This window comes from Stegostoma tigrinum, chromosome 7 (genome assembly GCF_030684315.1).
Source record: "Stegostoma tigrinum isolate sSteTig4 chromosome 7, sSteTig4.hap1, whole genome shotgun sequence".
Classification (NCBI taxonomy): Eukaryota; Metazoa; Chordata; class Chondrichthyes; order Orectolobiformes; family Stegostomatidae; genus Stegostoma; species Stegostoma tigrinum.
This window is the reverse complement of record NC_081360.1, coordinates 66119054-66140641: the sequence shown is the minus strand read 5'-3', so window position 1 is coordinate 66140641 and position 21588 is coordinate 66119054. Positions and strand designations below refer to the sequence as shown.

Sequence of the window (21588 nt, the reverse complement as noted above, 5' to 3'; positions counted from 1 at the left end):
GGCCTACTGTTGCTGTCAGTGTCTTTCACTGTTCAGCTATGTTCTACTGGAGAGCAATCAGGATCAGCAATCCTCATGCCCACGCTGACAATTAACAACTTCTCAGTCATTACATTATCATGGTTCAGAACTGGAGCAATTTCCTTGTTCCTATAGCAGCCTCTTGGCTCAGGAATTAATAGATTTCAGTTTCACTTTTTTTCTAAATTTATTTTTGCTCCAAACTTGCAGTTGCCTAAATGTGTGGTGATCTGCTTTTAGTGGTACCTTTTTTGTTTAATTTCCAAAATGCTTACTATAATTGCAGAGGGTAGCAGATCGTCTGTATGGTGTATACAAAGTACATGGAAATTATGGAAGAGTTTTCAGGTAATTTTTTTTTTGCTTTCAGTATTCTCACGGGCTTCACCACTTGGTACAAAATGATGGAAAGGAGTTGTTACTAAGTTAGAGGAGTGAAATGTCATGTATAATTTTCCCTAATGCTGAACAGCATACGTTATTTTTAAAGAAATTATTAGAATGAGGGTAGTTTCTTGACAGACATGTTTAGATTAGATTTCCTACAGTGTGGAAACAGGCCTTTCGGCCCAACGAGTCCACACCGCCCCTTGCAGCATCCCACCCAGGCCCATCTCCCTATAACCCACACATCCCTGAGCACTATGGGCAATCTAGCATGGCCAGTCCACCTAGCCTGCACATCTTTGGACTGTGGGAGGAAACCGGAGCACCTGGAGGAAACCCACGCAGACACAAAGTCACATGAGGCTGGAATTGAACCCGGGTCCCTGGCACGGTGAGGCTGCAGTGCTAACCACCGTGCTGCCCCATAAATCATTTGATAGTGTATTAGAATATGAAGTTTTTAGTATAAATTTTCATTTTGAACAGTATATAGATGGCCTATTTATTAGAAATATTTGTATGGTGTCTTTAAGTACATCATGAATTATATAACACTACTTTTTTTTCTTTGAACAGTGAATGGAGTGCTATAGAGAAGGAAATGGGGGATGGGCTGCAGAGTGCTGGTCACCACATGGATGTGTATGTATCTTAAATGGTCCTATTAATGTATTGTTTTTGATATCATACTGTCATATTGATTTTAAACTAAATGCTTGAAGTTTTTTTGGGGAGATCTGGAAGCAAAATAATACTGACATTTTATAAACAGATCAAAATTCAGTTTAAAAAATACGCAGGAATTAAAGTAGCTAAATATAAACCTCGAGAGTTTCCAGTGTTATAATTGCAGGAACATTTTGGCATTGTTCCCATTTCCCTTTTGAAACCTATGCCAAAAACCATGCAATAACAAAAAGCTGCTGTAATGCACGCTTGATGAGTTCCATTTGCTTAATAGAATGATATTATGAGGGCCTTTTAGATTTTTTTTTGTGACTGAAAAGGAAATGGTGACACTGAGCTATTGATGCCCTGCTTACTTGAACAATTATTGAGCTGCGCACGTTAGTTTGGTGAATTAAATAGTTGTGGTTGTAAGCATTTTTAGTAATAGTTTCCAGGAAAATGCAAGTGTCCAATGACGATTGTTGGACTTTCTTTGAAATGTGTGTCATTTTAACTGTTTAAGATTTGGAACACCCAGTTAGTCGTACTACATTTATGTAGGTTGCATTTATTGTCATGGTAAAACAAAAATCTGATGAAACAATCACAATAAAATCTTATTGCATGTCAAACTCAAAACTTTTCTTCATTGTTAAAGATATGCAGCATCTATTGATGACATTCTAGAAGAAGAGGAGCACTATGCTGATCAGTTAAAGGAATATCTCTTCTTTGCAGAAGCTGTTCGGTATGTATAGTGTACTTGTTTGAATCCAAAGTAATGTGAGGAGGTAGGCTAATCAAGGTAATTGTTTTTTGCCTATATTATAATCCCTATTAGTGGAGAAAGAGGCCATTCGGCCCATCAAATCTGCACCAACCCTCAGAGCATCCCACCCAGATCCCAGCCCCCTACCTACTCCCCACGTTTGCCATGGTTAATCCACCTAGCCTGCACATCTTTGGTGGTAGGAAACCAGAGCACCCAGTGGAAGTCCACACAGACAAGGGGAGAATGTGCAAACTCCACACAGTCACGCAAGGCTGGAATCAAAGCTGAGTCCCTGGCACTGAGGCAGTGGTGTGTACCACTGTGCTGTCCTTGGAAGCCTAGTAATGCAGTATGCATGGAACAGTGATATTGTAAGTGTGTCCTAATGTAATTTGCTCAGACTTTAGGTTTCTGTTTTTATCAATACCTTTAGCATTTAGTCTCACTATGCTATGCACAACAATTGGCCATGTATGAAGCTGCTTTCTATAAATGTTCAAGTTACTTTAGTGGCTAACTGAAGTTGTTGCAGTACGTATTGGGAGCAATTGGGTTAAAACATTTTTTTTAATGTTTGAAGCAATACTAACCAAGATCAATTCTCCACAACGCAAATGATACCCATGTTACAGTCATTCACAACCATGGAATCAATTATTATTAAAATCCAATCTGTCCCCACTAAAGCAGTTCAAAAAGGCCTGCTTTACATTATGGAAATTGAGGATGTCCAATAAACACTAATTTTTCATTGCATTTTGAGAATTTAGAGACAAAGGCATTGTGATGTTGTTACTCGGTTAGTGATCAAGATCCAAGTAATGTTCTGAAGAACCAGATTTGAGTTCCCACCATGACATTTGAAGTTTTCTTGACACGTTTAAAATGTTGCTTTTTAAATCCTCCTTGGCAGTCCCTCAGGGTCGAGGCTGACTTGCTTCCACCCCTGGCTGGGTGGCTTCTGCAGTGGCTGAACAGGTGTAATCCTAGATCTACACATTCTGCCACAGATAGATCAGATGATGTTTGCGCGGACTGTTCTACATTCTTTGTCTCGTTTAACCTCCAGATGCTTCTCAGTAATTTAAATTAGTTGGTGCCTTCACACATGCTCCTCCATTTTATGCATTCTAGGACTCAAGTCACTGGGGTTGTTGCATTTATTTACGGATGCTTTCAGGGTATCTTTGTAACATATGGCCTTCTAGTGCCGCTTACCATTCTGAACGTCACAGTAAAAGCTTTGTTTAGGGAATCTTGCATCAAATGCCTGATATCTGGCCCACCTATTTCAGTTGGTCATTTTGTGATTTAGTGCCTTGATGGTGAGGCAAGGTCCTCATTAGTATGCTTACCCAGTCAGTGGATTTGCAGATCTTCGTGAGGACAGCACAGGTGATAACTCTTCAAGGATTTGAGGTTTCATGATCATTAAACGGTTGCTTTTTTTGTCAGAATAATTATCTAATAACTCTGAAACAATTGGCAATTGTTGTAACCTATCTGACATCCTGTAGGGTAGGAAATCTGCTGCAGTGGAGGGGAGTATGGTGGTGATGGAAGGGTGTGTGTGGTGGCAGAATCGAGGAAGGAAGAGTCTCTGGTAATTGGGTGGGGAGAGGGAGGCATATTTAGCATCGAAGAACACCCCCAGCATCCTTAGTTTATTGATCTTCAGCTGCTTCTTTAATGACCTTTGTTCTGCCATTAGGTTAGTGGTGGGGATGTTACTCCTCTGAAACTTGAAGCCATCTATGTCCAACAGCTGCAAAGCTGACCAATACCCAGGCTCAGGCTGACAGCGACTAGAAACAATGACCATTGTGATGGAATGTGTGGTTTATTTTATTTTAGTTAGTGGTATATGTGTTGGGCAGTTTGTGAAAAGGTAGTTAGGCTAGTGTTTCAGGTACCATGACTTTAAAGCCAGTATATGTCAGAGGCACATGACTGAAATAACCCTTGAAGTATTAATGGAAGTGTTTCTGTGGGGATTTAGAACCACAGGGAAAAAAAAAATTTCATCATTAGCTGGAGTTGAATCATTAAGATGAGCAAGCTTTTTTTAAAATTTAGTTCAACTGCTTTTGGGTTTAGTTTGAAAGGGACCAGACTGAAGTCAGGTGCCAGTATAGTTTCTTCTACAAAAGGACACTCTTCAGAGCAACTAGAAAAATAGCTTACGTCAGTTAAGATTGCAGTTGAGAGAAATTTTCAGACCAGAAATGTTCAAACTTTTCGGCTTACTAAGAGCTGAGAAAAATCCAAGATCTTAGTTGTGACCTCAGCACGTAGGGACGAGAGCTGAAGAAACTGTTAAATTAGACCTACAGATTTTTTGGGATGGAACATTTTCTCTGAATTTTGATTACCTATAAAATGATCGGAGTGGGGAGTGGATGAGTTATTTTGACACATCTTCAAATTACTCTCACATTCAAAACTCTTGATTTTTTTTTTTGAGTAATAACGAACTGAGTTTATATTTCAGTGGAAGGCCACCACATTAAATTCTTTAAGACATATTAACGTATTAAGCTGAATTTCCTTCTGGGATCTGACTTGTAGTAACGGCTGGGTCATGACATCTCTCTACAATCAGAATCTAATTGTCACCTGTTAACCTTGATGATATCATCACTGAATTCTGTGCTATCAATATCTCGAGCATTTCCACTGACAAGAAACTGAACTGGACTAACCAAGTAATTACTGTGTCTGTGAGAGCATATCGGAGTCTAGGAATCTGTGCACTGAACTGTCCTGACTCCCTAAATGTGATGAATGATAGAATGTTGTCCATTTGCATGGATGAGTGCAGCTCCAACATCACTAGAAGCTTAACATCATCCAGAAGAAAGCAGCCTGCTTGATCAATACTATGCCCCCACAAGCATTAAGTCTTTCCACCACCAATGCTCAGTAGTAGCAGTGTGTACTGTCTGTAAGATGCGCTGTAGAAATTAGTGATAGCTCCTTAGGTAGCACCTTTCAAGCCCTTGACCACAATGATCTAGAAGGGCAAGGCAGGAAAACCACCATGTGCGAGTTTCCTTCCAAACCAATCACCATCCTGACTTGGAAATGTATCAGTGTGCTTTCAGTGTAGCTGGGTCAAAATCCTGGAACTCCTTCCCTAAAAGCACTGTTAAGTGTGCCTAAACTGAATGCGTTGCAGCAGTACAAGATGGTAGCTCACCACTATCTCCCAAGAGCAACTGAGGATGATTTAATAGCCAGTGACACCCACATCTCACGAATGAACCAAAAAAAACTAATCTGAAACTCAGTTAAAAAGACAGACAGTAGTAATTTCTAGGCCTGAAACGTCAGCTTTAGTGCTCCTGAGATGCTGCTTGGCCTGCTGTGTTCATCTAGCTTCACACTGTTATCTTGGACAGTAGTAATGTTTTTTTTCTTGAAGGCATTCATCTGTAATGATTTACAGCACCCAGATATCTAATCCCATCAAGGGAAATGGGGCAAGTGTGGGGAAAATGACATTGAACCAGATAATCTAGAATGGTGAAGCAAGCTCAATATGTTTAAATAGCATAATCAGCTGCAACTGTTGGGGCAGCAGCTGTGGTTGTAATGTGGAATAGGGAACAGCACCTCCAGTCTGCATGTTTGAGTATGTTTTTTAAAAAAAACCTGCTTTTGTAGTGTCCAGCAGCATGGTCAAACAACAGTTAAATTTGCAGTTAGTGTTAATGATGTGCATAGGCAATGTTATTTCCCTCTCTCGAGGGCAGTTCATTTTGTATATGTATTTAATTGATTTAATGCCCAACTTTGTGAGGATTTGACTGTTTACCGTTACAATTGGTGTAAGGTGTACATCTGTTTTTGGAATGTACATGTTAGGACAATTTGGCACTTGTTCTTTTTGCTTGTAAAACAGCAAGTGTTATCTGATTCTTAGTTCAGAGTCTTAGAAGTCCAATTTCATGATACACTGATATCAGCGCAGAGCTAGTTTGTGAAATTGACAAGCTGTCAAAAGTTTCTTGTACATAGATTTTTTGATTAAATCTGATACAAAATTCACAACTTCTAGGTGCATAAAGAAGGTAAATGATAAGTAAATTTCAAGTGAAAAACATCTTAAAATAGGGAGTTTTATGAAGTTAATAACTTTATATGCGCTTTAGTACTTAGTCTAATAATCCCACTTTGTATTTTAGTAATTCTTCTGATTTGCATAACTGCATGCCTTCACACATGCGGAGCATTTTATTTTGGTAAAGGTTTAAGTGTCAGTCCTCAAACAAATGGCTCATGATATTCTTATGAATCCTGATGTGCAGATAGTAACTGTTGAAATGACACTGTATAAGTTTGGCTCAGGATTATCTGGCTGAGAAATAATAAAACTGTGGCTGGTAATTGTGGTAGATGGTTTGAACCTTGGAAAAGAAATCTGAAGAGTTAGAAATCTGTTATAAAGCCAGATTAGCAATTGAACAGTTTTTTAAAAAAGCTTAAAATTCCAAGCAACAATTGGAAAGTCTGACTACTTATGTCTCAAGCTCATTGGACATTGTCGTGCATATGAACAATTTGGCCCACTTTAGTCAGGCGATGAGTTCGAAAGTTTCCACTATTAAATTCCAATTTAAGTATAAATATGGGAGCTATCCCAATGTAAATCCAAAGATCTTTTTCCAGGAATTAAATTGTGAAAACTTGCTAAATTAGGATATTAACGAAATGTTAATGTTCTTGGTATTATTACGCATTTCTTCTTTTGATTCCAGGTCTGTATGTAGAAAGCACGAACTGCAACAGTATGATTTGGAGATGGCTACTTTAGATCTAACATCAAAGAAACAACAAAGAGAGGAGCTCGCTACAGGGGTGTGCCTTTTTCCTCAATTGCCTTATTAATACAATATGTCAGCTTTCAATTCTTTAAATATACTTAAATACATGTAGAGATTCAATTTGCACGGAGGAGTGCAAATTTCAAATACTGCATCAAGATGCAGTTGGTGATGGCACTGTGCCAAACTACTGGGTTCTGTGTTGGTGAATCGTTCTCTCAGTCTTCAAGTTTTCAGTATTGGCACTCCCTGACTTATGAATGTCTGTACTTAGGAATACATTCCCATTTTAACAACCTGACAAATGGATGTTTCCTGTGTTGAGACTGGTGTTTTTTTTAATGTTGTCCTGCATTGTGTTATAACTGGTGTACAAGTCAACTTGCTAACAGACTCAAATGATGCCTATATACATTTCCAGGAGATGTGCGGAATTTATTTAGGTATTTGTAGAGTTCTTGGGTAATAAACCCAGCTCAGCTAGCTTAATGTTTTTATGACAATACAAAAATAATAACTGGTTAGTGGCTTCCCAGTATTTTGGGTTAATTTGGATGAGCATCATTGTTTCCTTTCTCCTTTCTCTGCTTGGCCATGGTCAGGTTTTTTGGGAATAATTGCATGTTATTATTTCATACTTTTTGTAATTGTACTGAAATTTGAATTACGAATGCTTTGACACAATAAACCCACTGCTTTGTTCTTTTTAAACTTTTTTCCATTCAAGCCAACAGTTCACACAAAATGAACAACTCATGGACTCCCCGGTCAAATACAGATTTTGCACTTGTAATGTGCGTGTGGGGGAGGAGGTCTATATTTCGGTGCCATGTACACAAAGCATATTAAGTTGGGTTTTTTCCTGAACAGGTTTGGTCTTACATAGTTCCTATGGACTTTAAAATAATCAGTTTAAGACCGTAAGACATAGGAGTGGAAGTGAGGCCATTCGGCCCATCGAGTCCACTCCACCATTTAAATCATGGCTGATGGGCATTTCAACTCCACTTCCCTGCACTCTCCCTGTAGCCCTTGATTCCTTCTGAGATCAAGAATTTGTCGATCTCTGCCTTGAAGGCTTCCAACGTCCCGGCCTCTGCTGCACTCCGTGGCAGTGAATTCCACAAGCCCACCACTCTCTGGCTGAAGAAATGTTGTCTCATTTCAGTTTTAAATTTACCCCCTCTCTAATTTTAAGGCTGTGCCCACTGGTCTTAGTCTCCCCGCCTAACGGAAACCACTTCCTAGCGTCCACCCCTTCTAAACTATACATTATCTTGTAAGTTTCTATTAGATCTCCCCTCAACCTTCTCAGCGCTAGTGAGTACAATCCCAGTATCCTTACCGTTCATCATCCGTTAAACCTACCATTCCAGGGATCATCCGTGTGAATCTCCGCTGGACACGTTCCAGGGCTAGTATGTCCTTCCTGAGGTGTGGGGCCCAAAATTGGACACAGTATTCTAAATGGGGCCTAACTAGAGCCTTATAACGCCTCAGAAGCACATCGCTGCTTTTATATTCCAACCCTCTTGAGATAAACGACAACATTACATTCACTTTCTTAATTACAGACTCTACCTGCAAGTTAACCTTTAGAGAATCCTGGACCAACACTCGCAGATCCCTTTGCACTTCTGCTTTGCAAATTTTCTCACCGTTTAGAAAATAGTCCATGCCTCTTTTTTTTCCAAAAAGTGCAAAACCTCACATTTACTCACATTGAATTTCATCAGCCATTTCCTGGACCACTCTCCTAAACTGTCGATCTTTCTGCAGCTTCCCCACCTCCTCAGTACTACCTGCCTGTCCACCTATCTTTGTATCATCGGCAAACTTCGCCAGAATGCCCCCAGCCCCTTCATCCATATCATTAATATATAAGGTGAACAGCTGTGGCCCCAACACTGAACCCTGCGGGACACCACTCGTCACTGGTTGCCATTCTGAAAAAGAGCCTTTTATCCCAAGTCACTGCCTTCTGTCAGACAGCCAAGCCTCAGTCCAAGCCAGTAGCTCACCTTGAACACCATGGGCCCTCAACATGCTCAGCAGCCTCCCGTGAGGCACTGTATCAAAGGCCTTTTGGAAGTCTAGATAGATAACATCAACTGGGTTTCCCTGGTCTAACATACTTGTTACCTCTTCAAAGAATTCTAACAGGTTTGTCAGGCACGACCTCCCCTTACTAAAACCATGGTGACTTGTTTTAATCTGACCCTGCACTTCCAGGAATTTACTCAATGAAAGACAAACAATTAGTGCATATTTGAAACAAATTGGCCATGATTAGGACTTAAAGTTGGCTGTAATCAGTTGAAGAAACTTTAAAAATTGTAATGTTTTTCTCAGCCTTTTGAAAACAATGTTCTTGTCTCATGCATAAAAGGGTTCATTCTAGTTTTGAGTTTAGTTTTGATCAAGTAGTGAGATTATACAGTTATCATGCTGGGGAAAAGTTCTTCAATTTATTTCTCATTTTATCTTTTGGTTTGTAATCTTGAACCCTTTTTACTTTTTGTGGTAGGCCCTTAATTCAGATATTTGTTTCAGTTATAGTTTTTGCTTGCACCTTTTTGAGTCTATCAGTTGATACCATCAATATGATTTGAATTACTTCGGTCCAGATTTTGATCACTGAGGGGAGTGTGTCTGATTTTCTGACCACTTTCTGTTATAAGATGGGGATGTTGAATATTCCAGTGCTAGCTTCAGTAGGGATGCAATGCCAGTAGTCAGAGGCAAAATGGCAAGCATATTTTCAACTAAGTTATCCTCCCTCTTTCTTTTATGAACTGAAGGCACATCCTTTTTAAGATCTGTCTTTGATTCATTGATTGATTTACACTATCTCATGTCCCACAGTGCACATCCATCCCATATTGGCTGTGTTCATTCTGTCCTCCTTTTTATTCTCCTCATCCTGAAAGTGCTCAGCCTTGTTCTCACCCCCTTGACATGTTCAGCTGCCCACTGACCTCCAATGTGCATCTGTGGATTCCAGCAATGAGTTGGGGTCAGGGGTGGGACCAGGTGCAGAAGGCAGTGAGCACACATGAGGTGGGAGAGGAAATGAATATTGTTTGGGGTATAGATTGAGATGAATGTTGTGGCTGTAATTGTGCTCTTACGCTAACTGAATTACTTATTCATGCTGCTCAGGCTACCATGAACAGTTCTTAAGCAAATCTGTGTCAAATCTAGGTTTAAAAAGTATGTATTTGGCAGACACTCTAAGGTTCTAGATCCAATTGTTGGAGGGAATTGTGCAGCAACCCAGGAGAAGTACAACTGGCAAATACAAATCTAAACTATCCACATGAGTACTGTATGTAATTGGTTTGTCTGATGTTCCTGAGGCTCCTAGTTTGAATAATTTGTAGTAATTCCTAGTACATTATTCCTGCCTACAAATTCAGACCTTGTTTATTCCAACTTCACTCTGTCATTAACGCATGTGCACAACTTTTGAAAAATGCAGTGGCATTGGCCACCTTAACTGGTATTAAACTTTTTCAGCCTGTTCCTTTTTAGCCTTCGGTGTTAAAACAGTGAACGTTGAGTTGTCAAAAGCAGGCTGGAAAATAAACAATAACTAGTCAGTGACAGAGCTCTAAGTAGATATTCAAAATGCTCAGCACAAAGGCCTTCCTTTATGGAAGATTTGGCAAGAACAATGAGTGCTTAAGGTGTTGAAGAGTATCCAATCAAAAACCAAGCCATACAAAGCAGCTAAAACAATTCATAGGCCTGAGGATTTGGACGTTCTCTTAAATGCAGGATGCTAAAGCAAATAAAGTGGGAGAAAATTGATTTATGAAAGTAAATTTTGAAGAAATATTAGAAGAAACAGCAGAAGCTTCTATGGATATATACAAAGAAATGCAGTAGCTAAAGTAAGCATGGAACAACTGGGAATTAATAACATTGGACAGGATAATGGTATGTGATTTAACCAATATGTTGTGTCCTTCAGTGGAACACTCTTTTCCTATAAGCATTCCAAAGATAACAAGCAAAGTCTTTTTTATAGGAGGAAAAACCTCATAATGCTGTCTATCAAGAGACATAATATTTGACAAAACTAACAGGATTGAAGGCAGAAAAGTCGAGTCATTTGATGGCCTGAATCTGAGGAATTTAAAGGGGGTGGTTGCAAAGATAATGGAGATATTGTATAAAATATTCCAGGACTCACTGAATTCTTGAAGGTTCCAGTGGGTTAGAAAACTGCTTTTGTGACGCTCCTTTTCAAGATGGGAGGAGACCAAGCAAGGTTGTGGAGGTCACTTTATCCCAACAACAGATGTCACGCTATGGTAGAGTAGATCATTATGGAGGAATAGTGGCACATTAATGAAATCAAACAGTCTCCAAAAATTTGCACCATAGAAATTTAGGAGTTCTTATGCAATGTTAGCTTGCAGATGCGGCAGGTAATTAAGAACGAAAATTGTGTGTTCTCCTTACTGCTAAGAGCGTAGAGTTTAAAACAGAAGCCTTCTTACAAGGTGTTGGTAAGGCTGGTACTGGAATGCTGTGTAAAATTTTGGTCCCTATCTATTAGAAAAGATCTGTGGATTTGGAGGCTGTTTTAAAGAGATTCACTTGGCTGACTCCTGTGATGAATGATAGAATCCCTACAGTGTGGAAACAGGCCCAACAAGTCCACACTGAACTTCGGGGCATCCCAACCAGAGCATTCCTCTAACTTACCCAATTTACACATCACTGCACACTATAGGCAATTTAGCATGGCCAATCCACATTGCCTGGACACATATGGACTGTGGGAGGAAACCGTAGCACCCAGAGGGAAATCCCTGCAGACGCAGGAAGAATGTGCAATCTCCACACAGAAGGTCGCCTGAGGGTGTAATTGAACCTGGGTCCCTGGTGCTTTTGAGGCAGCACTGCTAACCACTGAACTGTCATGCCACCCAAGGGGCGGTTGACTTATCAAAATAAACTTAAAAATAAGCTAAGCCTTTAATCATTGGAGTTTAGAAGCTTGGGTATAATCCTCTTCAAGAATCGGAGTCATACAGCATGAAACAGACCCATCAGTCTATGCTGAACATAATTCCAAACTAAACTAATCTCACCTGCCTGCTCCTGGCCCATATCCCTTCAAACTTTTCCTATTCATCCAAATGTCTTTTAAACATTGAGGAAGTGCTGGATGTGGGTGAAATTACATTGTTCATTCCACAGGCTAGCTGCCCTCTGTGAATTAAAAATAAAAATCGCCTTTTTTAAAAATATCCCCCCTCACCTTCTTAAAAAATCTGCTCCCTAGTCTTTAGATCCTAGGGAAAAGAAAACTACCATTATCACTCTCTATACCTCATTATAATAGAAACGTCTGTCAGGTTGTGCCCCAATCTCCTATACTCACGGTTTGAAGTCCGAGCCTATCCAACCTTTCTTCATAACTCAAGCCTGCTATATCTGGCAACATCCTGGTAAATCTCTTCTGAACCCTTTCAAGCTTGATTAAAATCTTTTTTCAAAACATACAAGATTCTGAGAGGTCTTGACAGAATTGTGGAGGTTTAGATCAAAAAAGTATTTGGAGAAGGTAGCTTATCCATCAAATCACTCAATATTTTGAATCTGGGATGAGCTGACGCAAAAGATGAATTGAGGCCTTGGGCACATCGACCATGATATAATTGACTGGGCAACATCGAAGTGGTAAATTGCTACTCATGTTCTTTGCATACCGTTTTCTTTCATCACTTAGTTCAGTCACTCTTTGGAATTTGTACAAATGCTACTCCCAATCATCAATTCCTTTTTCTTTGGGCAAGCGTGTTCATGACTTTTATACATCACTCAAATTGTGAAATTATCCATTGAAGTGGTCTCAATCTTTCTGTGGAAATCCCTATCTAATGTCAGGTCTTTTTGTAGGCTTCATTGCAGAACGTTTTTCAACCTTGTATGGTTTCTGTACTGCTTCAGGATGCTAAATAGCTAAGTTGTTTTTGTGTATGCTGGATTCAATTGTCATATGAATTCTTTCTGATCTCTCAATGGACAAATATTAGCCTCATTTTGCATAACTTGTTTTTAACAGTATTTACTCCTCACCTGGTTAATGACCACAATGGGAAATATGTCTTTATGGATATATCTAATTTGTTACATTTAGAATGATAGCACCAATCTTTATTCTTTTTATCTTCTTACAGACTGTAAGAACATTCTCCCTGAAAGGTATGACAAGCAAACTTTTTGGGCAGGAAACACCGGAACAGAGAGAAGCTAAGCTAAACATGTTGGAGGAGCAAATTACTGAGGGAGAGGAGCTTGTGAAGGCCAAAAATCTTGAATGCGAGTAAGACCAGCAGTACAACTTGTATGTTCTACTACTAAACAAATCTTGATGACGAAAAGTATTGTCGCATTGACGCATTGATTTTTTGCAGACTTTAGTTACTAATTTTGGGTCTATACTTTTTTAAAAATCGTTTAGAAATTCTACTAGATTTGATAGGCTTTTAGTTTTGAAAGGGGTCATTTTCAAGTATTGCAATTTGGAGTCCTTACTTTTAAGTTTTTAGACTATTCGGAGTGCCACGGTTGTTGTAGATTTTAAATTGCTCAGAAGTCTTGAGTACAGAATCTATACCACTTGTGTATTTTGATAGGTTTAACATGCAAATATAATCTGTACTGGTTTAAAGTGGTTAAGGAATGACCCATTCAATATTTATCAAAATATTGACTATTAATTTCTCACCAATCTGTGTTTAAAATGAGACTTTGAACAAACAAAATATAAACAAACTGAACCATTCTGCTTATGGGAACATTATTTGGGGATGTGAAATTACCCCAAGTAAATAGATAAACCATTGACCAGGAAATTTCATTTGAAAGGTTTAGCCATACACTGCAGAAAATGCCCGTTCCCACCCCATACTGTTTGGTACTCTGTCCAAATTAATCTTTGGAGTATACTTTGTTTTCAGTTTTTTTTGAAGTTTTTAGACTCGTGTTAAGTGACAGGATGGTGCTATCTCTGGAGGATATCTGGAGACGTGCATATAAATCATTTGAACGCAGAAGGGCAGGTTGAGCAATTGATTTTAAAAGCATAGGAGTCCTAGGTTCATTATACATGGAGTAGCAACACAAGGAAGTAATGACGCCCTTTTGTTTTTAAAAAGTGATTTGATCTTCACTACAATATTGTCTAATTCTAGACACCACTCGCCTGCAAGAATGTAAAAGCATTAAAGAAAGTGTAGAAAGGATTGATTTCCCCACTTTCACTTAGGAACTTAAAATGAGGAAGCTGGGATATTTCCTTTTTAGCAAAGGTAGTTTGAAATGGTATTTTTAGGGCATTGTTCAAAATCATCATGGGCTTCGGACAATGTAACTAGAAGGGAAACTGTTTCCTTGGCAGAGGGGACAAGAACCAGAGGAAACGGATCGAAGGCGAAATGATTAAGTACTGTTTTATGCAGTGAGTAGACTGAATCTGGAAAGTTGCCTGAGGCTTGGAGGTAAATCAAATGGTGGCTTTAAAAAGGGAATTTCATCAGCAACTGAAGGAGAACAAAAGTTGTATGTTATGAGGTTGGGTGTGGGGCTAGTTGAATTGTTGTTGCACAGAGCTGTGATGGACACTACAGGGTGCTGGTAACATTCTATGGATTCAAATCTGTTTGGAAAAAAAAGTCCCTACCCCTCATAGTGCAATTGCTTATTCATCATTGCATAACACTGATTTCATTCTAAGTAAATGTGGTGTGCTTTTGGAAATTTGAGGTATTTCATAACATCAAAAATACAAACCTACCAGCCTTTGCACGCACCCAGAATCTGGGTTTTGCACAACTGAATGTCTGTTTGCATTTTAACAATCAAACAATATTTTGTGTTTCTGATTGGCACGGCTCGCAGTACCAGGGACCCGGGTTTGATTCCAAACTTGGGTGACTGTCTGTGTGGAGTTTACATGTTCTCCCTGTGCCTGTGTGGGTTTCCTCCTGGGTGTTCCGGTTTCCTCCCACAGTCCAAAGATGTGTGGGGTAGGTGAGTTGACCATGCTAAATTGCCCAGTATTCAGGGATGGATAGATTTAGGATGGTTATAGGGGATGGGTCTGGGTGGGATGCTCTGAGGATTGGTGTGGACTTGAGCTAAAGGGCCTGTTCTGTCACTGTAGGGATTGAGTTCTATTTTGAGCTCCAAAATATTGTAGTAGCTCTTTCACACGATTGCTACTTTGTGAAGATGCTTTCACTTCAAAGTCCCTCTGTTCAGCTATATAATGTTCTTTTTAAGGTGAACACCTCTTTTTCTTGACAACTCTTGTGAAATATCTTAACCCCAATTTACCCCCTTGCCTGCTGATACCAAGGAGTGCAATTTCTTGTCAAAGTTGTTTTTCTTAAAAAAAAAACAAAAATTCTACTTGCTTTGTGGTGGAGTCTGTTTGCCACATTCAATTTTGGGTATTGTTTTGTGTACAGCATCCACTTAGGATAAAAGCTAACCTGCTAGAACTGTTGTCTCCTAGGCAAGGATGGCAGATTCCCTTTGCAAAAGGACATTATTGAGCTTATGGCTTTTTGAGAAAATTGCTAATAGTTTGGTTGTCACCTTTTTACTGAAATTAGCTTTTCAACTTCAGACTTAATAGCTTTTAAATTCCACTGCTGTCATGATGGGACTTAAACTCATGTCCCCAGAAGATTATCCTGGGCTTCTGGTTTACTATTTCAGTGACATTACTGCTGTACCATTGTCTGCCTGGTTTTTCTTGGAGCTTCATGAATTTGAACAAGTTAGAGGTATAAGTGCCATTTACTGATACTTGCTTTCCTCTGGTGTGGGAGTTCTGTGTGCCTGCACCAACTTGCCCTTGTACTTTTTCATGATGGATGTTTCTCGGGCTTAATTCACTCTTGTTAACTTTTTTAGAACTTCAAGGTGGATTCCAGTTCTGAGTTCCTTTTTAAATATAGGCTTGTATTATGTTCACATTTTGTTTTTGATCTCAAATTTTAGAGATTTCATGAAGGATGCCTGGGCAGACATTGAGCGCTTTAAGGAACAGAAGAACAATGACCTGAAAGAGGCTCTTATCAGTTATGCAGTAATGCAGATAAGCATGTGCAAAAAGGTGGGTTGTTATTAATGCAACTGCCTATTTTTAAAACCACCGTGGATGGAATGACGAGTGAGGAGAAAGTAGAATCTCATACACAAATCTTCAAGATCATCTGCATGTTTAGGTATTGAAAGTATTTTGCCACAATTTTTAATTGCAAAAGTTCTGCTTTGAGGCTATACTCAACTGAAACTTGACCTTTGCAGTTGAGTTTCAAATCACTCTGAATATGTTCAGTCGAACCAAGCTAAACTTATTTTCAGTTTTGAAAATGAACAGTTCAGTGCTGTGGTTTAGAATTGATTTTAGGAGTCCATATCCTCTGTTCTAGTTACAAAAATGTTAAACTCCAATGCATTTCAGCGATTTGTCCCTGTTATGATTATATTCTAAGATGATGGCTGTCATACTAGATGAATGTGAGGTACTCTCTTCCCAAGTCTCTTTTATATTCTTCACCACTTGAAATGAAACATGCTTTCACCTTTCCTGTCATCTGTTTTCTCTTTGCCCTCTTGCCCTCTCGCCCCATCAACTCTATTGTTATACTGACTATGAAATCTCACCAGGAAGCTGGAGCCTATAATTTCTTTAGTTGGCACCAATCCATCTTTTTTAAAAGAAGTTGTCTCTGTTTTGATTTGTTTGTATTGAAATGCTTCCAAATTGGTCTAACTGGTGGTGAGTGATTGCATTTGTTCTAACTTATCAGATTTCTGAAAGCAAATAAACACCACAAGTCACGAATGTTTGTACAAATTTGCTGAGTCGATTCTTAATTTTTTGGGAAATATACAATTTGTAGGGGTTAATATAATTTCTTTTGGTGCATGCTCAAGTGCACAAACTTGAAATGGTACTTCAGTAAATAGTCAGGCCATAATTTCTGCCTTCCTTGAAACTTTTGATTATATTTGGATTGTGACTAAACCCATTAAACAAGTTTTCGGTTGAATTGCTATTATTTATGGTGTCTCTCAGTTGAGATTCTTGCCACCAACAAATTCTAAGACTTGGGCACTTGAATCCTTCATGTTTTGACTACTTGGAGGGAAATTCAGTAACATCTTTTTCTTTTTTTGGTCGTGTTAATGCTTATTAACTGTAGTCAGCTTATGATTGAACTGAACTCCTTTTGTTAATGGATACTTATTGTTAACTTGGTCTGTTTTTGGAACTTTTCCCCAGGGCAGGATTGACTGCCACGAGGGGTCATAGTTTTAAGGTGTTAGGAGGAAGGTATAGAGGAGATGTCAGAGGGAGGTTCTTCACCCAGAGAGTTGTGACCGCATGGAATAGTTTACCAGAGGTAGTCGTGGAAGCAGAGTCATTAGTGACATTTAAGTGACTGCTGGACATGCACATGGACAGCAGTGAATTGAGGGGAATGTAGGCTAGGTTATTTTATTTTTGTATTAGGATTATTCCACGGCACAACATCGTGGGCCGAAGGGCCTGTACTGTACTTTTCTATGTTCTAAATGCACTTTTCAAATTTAACGGTGTTTCCTTTCATTAGACCAGCCTTTTAATTTCCCTAATAATGAGGACAATTTCCAGCACTTTGAGCATTGTGTTTAGGCATATGGCGTGGTTGGAGTTGTTGCTTATGTATCCATAAATTATGTTAATGGATTAATCAAATCTGAAGGGCCCTGTATAATAAATTGGTATGATTTTTCTTTCAGGAGAGTGAATAAAATAGTGTGAATTTATTTTAATGATTTTAAGATGTAGAACCCAATGCAGTGTGCCTTTTAGGAATCGAATCAAATCACGACCTGCAGTAATTTAACTTGTGTTGTTATAGGCTGCCATCTTTTTTCTTTTTCCTTTTCAAAAGATCTGGATAACTTAACTGTGCGTTTGAAGACTATTCTAGTGCTTTACTAGGAGACTAAATGGCTTGACTTTTCACAATAGAATATCGAATAGATATCATTGAGTAAAATAAATGGAAACTGGTTATTATGGTTTAGCTGTGCCGATCTCTTAAAGCACAAAATTTCAGATTATTATTTTAGACCATTTGCTTCTTGCCTACTTTTAGAAAGAAATTTCTATGACCTATACTCCAGTGTAAAAACAGCATTTATGATCAGCATTAATGAGTTCTGAGAATGGCCTGGGAGCAGCTTGAGTTCAGCCCTTTTGACTGTTTTAAATGTAGCATGTATGTTGAGTGACGCTGAAAATGACACGTCATGTTCTCAGTGGAGGCAAGGGTTTGTTTTTGGTCACTATTTTGGAAATTGAACGTTCCTTTTGATCTCCTCCTCTCTCCCCATCCTGCCACCCGCACCCTGGCTGGGAAATCTAGAAACATTGAAACGTAGAAAAATAGAAACAGGGTTGGCCATTCAGCCTTGTTTGAGCCTGCTCCTCCATTCATTATCATGATCAATCATCCAACTAACTAGTCTATTCTCACTTTTCCCCTATATCCTTTCTTCCCTTTAGCCCTAAATTCTTATAACTAACCTGTTGAATTCAGCTGCTTTCTGTAGTAACAAATTCCACAAGCTCGCTGTTATGTTGGTGAAGAGATTTCTCCTTATCTCATCTTATTCATAAATTATTTATCCTGTATTGTTCCAAGCTGACTTGTCTTGTGCTCTCATTTATACAATCCTAAATGCTCCCCTACCCTGCCCTGCCCATTTCAGATCATCCATCTTCCTGGCTTTGCTCAGTCTATAGCTCAAATTTGTCTACACTCGTACTGCATTCGCCATGTGTTTGCTTACTCTCACTCGGTTTGTCTGAATCACACTCGAGCATTTCTGCGTGCTCCTTGCAGCTCACAATTGCTTTTCTAAATGGCAGTCAATGACAAAGGATCAGATTATTCTTACGTTGTTTCCTGTCTGTCAACCAGTTTTTTAACCCCTCAATACTCTAACCGCGATCCCCTGTGTCTTAACTTTACACGCTAATCTCTTGGTGTTGGAACTATTTGGAAAGCCTTCTGAAAGTTCAAATAAACCATATCCAGTGGCTGTCCCTCATGTAACTCTACAAGTTTACATTCTCTAAGAATTCTAGCAGACTTGTTAAGCATGACTTCCGTTTCATAGGTTCATGCTGACTCGACCCAATCCTGTCACAATTTTCGAAGTGCTCAGTTGTTGAGTCTTTCACAATGGATTCTAGCATTTCCCTACTACTGAACTCTGGCTGACCACTTTATAATTTTGTGTTTTTACTTGCAACCCTTCGTAAACAGGATTTATGTTAGCTATCCTCCATTCTGTTCAAGCCCCACTCGTGCGTTTGGAATATCTGCTTTATACTCCAGTGAAGTGCTAAGACAGGTCTTGTGTTTAGGCTCATATATTAAGCCTAGGCCCCATCTGTTTGCTTGGATGGAAAACATCCCACAACCCTACTTTTGGGGGGGGCGGAGGGAGAGCTTGGGAAGTATTCCCAGAATCCTGGCCAATATGTGCTCCAAATGTCAAACATTTTTAAGTTATCTGGTGGTTCATTGACTTGTGGGAGTCTCTATTCAAATTGCCTGCCTATTGGTTTCCTACACTAAAAGTACTTCAGTGGCTGCAAAATGCTTTGTCATGAAATGTTCATATATAAATGAGTCTTTAAACCCAATTTATTTATGAAAATGCATGTTTTTTCTTTTGTAGGGAATTCAAGTCTGGACCAATGCTAAGGAATGCTTTAGCAAGATGTAAACGTTTACATTCAATAAACCTGAACCTTGCATAATAGAAGCACAAGGAAAGCTAGAACTCAGAAATTATTTGAGCATATGGAATCCTTTTTACAGTGATTGTATATTTATCTTTCAATCCATTTGCTTGAACTGGCACAAAGAAACTTTTGTGAGAAAATGTCTTGCTAATAAAATTTTAAAAATCATGTTTCTCGGGATGTGGGGTTAAGGGAAAAGCAGGCAGAGAATTTCATTCTATTTCAGAAACTAATCCATGTGCTATGCTGGGTTTTTTCCTGTAAATTTGAAAGCCTTCAGATCACTTCCAGATGTGATTATATTCTGCCAATTTTTTGTGCAGTTTTGCATTGGCTTTCAACAAAGCTTATTTCCATAACACTCTTAATACAATGGACAACTGCTCATATGTAGATTTGTACAATGTCTTAATTTCATCTGTGTTCAAAATATCCTGTTTAATTAGTCTCAGTAGTAGGTTCCAGCTTTACTTGATTCTTCTGGCTGAACTACCAGCATTAAACAAATCAAATATAAACACTCAGAATGCTAGAATTTGGCTGAGATATAAAAGACATGATTTGCAACCAGCCAATCCTAATAAACGATTGGTCACACCAGAAGTTAACAATCTCTTATAACCATGCATGTTATCTAATCTTTTTATTGACATAAAATTTGAATAATTTCAATGATGGTTTTTATGGCCTGGACAATGTGTACAGTTACCAATCATGATTTGCAAGTGACAACGAAAGTCAATTTCTTTCACAGCCTCGTTTGAGAAACTCATGAATGTTGTTATCCGGTTTATCTGTAGCTTTGATATTCCAGCTTTTGAAAACTTGTAAATTTCAAAGTTTATGTTTTGACAGATGACTGCCATCCCTTAAAACTTCAATGAGTACCACGCACATCTAAATAAATGATTTAAAATAGCAACATTTAGTCTAAAACGTTACCATTTTGTAATTGTCTCTTGAAACTGTGTTTTAGTCATTATTAACGACTAATGGGATAACTTTCTTTCTCTAATTTCAGCACAAATGTTGAAGGGAAGTTGCTTTTTCTACTCATGGTGATTTTTTTCTATTCTAAAACTCAGCTGGGGAATGCTTATTCCCACTATAATTATGTTTTGTGTGGTAAGAAAAGCAAAGAATTCCCTTCAGCTTTCTTTATTTGTTCTTATTTGAGCAGTATTGAGCTGTGCTGGAACAACCATGCAGGTCATTTTAAAAATTCTGCTAACCAACCACCAGTTGAGTGGATGGCAAAAGGGAATAATTTGAACACTTATTAACACTACCTGTTTGAATGACCAAAAAGATGTGATTTTTCAAAAGATGAAGTGACTTAAGTCATTCCTTTAATACTTTCTGTTGCCTTTTGCAGTTTCAAAAATTTGCCTTTAAATGCCAAAACAGAATAAGTAACACTGAAATGAAGGTGCCTTAAATTTTCTGCCAATTTTGTGATTAATTGTCTGTATGTGTGTACTGCATGTTCTATTTGCTTTGATTCCAGCTTGGATTGTTCAAAAGGTTGCCTGAAAATTCATGTGTGGATAAAACCAGAAAATACATTGGAGTTTATAGAAGAATAAAGGGAATCCACAATCCTCCTGTGCCAAAAATGCTGAATGAATAAATATGCATTTAAAAAGCAAGTTTTATGCTTGTCGTTTCCATTTTTCTTGTTACTTCAGTTGTAAATTTGAACAACAAAGCATCTCAGTCCTCATCTTGATTGTGGGATTAGTGTAGATTTTTCACGAGACTAACAATGGGCAAAATAAATTAACTTTGTTAAAATTGTATCAGTGATAATGGGAACTGCAGATGCTGGAGAATCCAAGATAATAAAATGTGAGGCTGGATGAACACAGGCCCAGCAGCATCTCAGGAGCACAAAAGGTGATGTTCCGGGCCTAGACCTTTCATCAGAGAGGGGGATGGGGTGAGGGTTCTGGAATAAATAGGGAGAGAGGGGGAGGCGGACCGAAGATGGAAAGAAAAGAAGGTAGGTGGAGAGGACAGTATAGGTGGGAAGGTAGGGAGGGGATAGGTCAGGTCAGTCCAGGGAAGAC

At 38.8% G+C, this 21588-nt stretch overlaps 1 protein-coding gene across 2 annotated transcripts in view; it reads left to right on the top strand.

Annotated features, from left to right (window-relative positions):
• snx4 (sorting nexin 4) overlaps positions 1-21168 on the top strand; it is a 68221-nt gene extending 47053 nt beyond the window's left edge. For both annotated transcript variants that reach the window (XM_048534629.2, XM_048534630.2), the window contains 7 exons: positions 308-369; positions 985-1050; positions 1736-1825; positions 6610-6709; positions 12873-13018; positions 15706-15820; positions 19453-21168. In XM_048534629.2, coding sequence (XP_048390586.1) covers positions 308-369; positions 985-1050; positions 1736-1825; positions 6610-6709; positions 12873-13018; positions 15706-15820; positions 19453-19500 — 627 coding nt within the window. In that variant the 3' untranslated portion in view covers positions 19501-21168. The remainder of the gene's footprint in view (positions 1-307; positions 370-984; positions 1051-1735; positions 1826-6609; positions 6710-12872; positions 13019-15705; positions 15821-19452) is intronic.
• Positions 21169-21588: the final 420 nt, after the last annotated feature.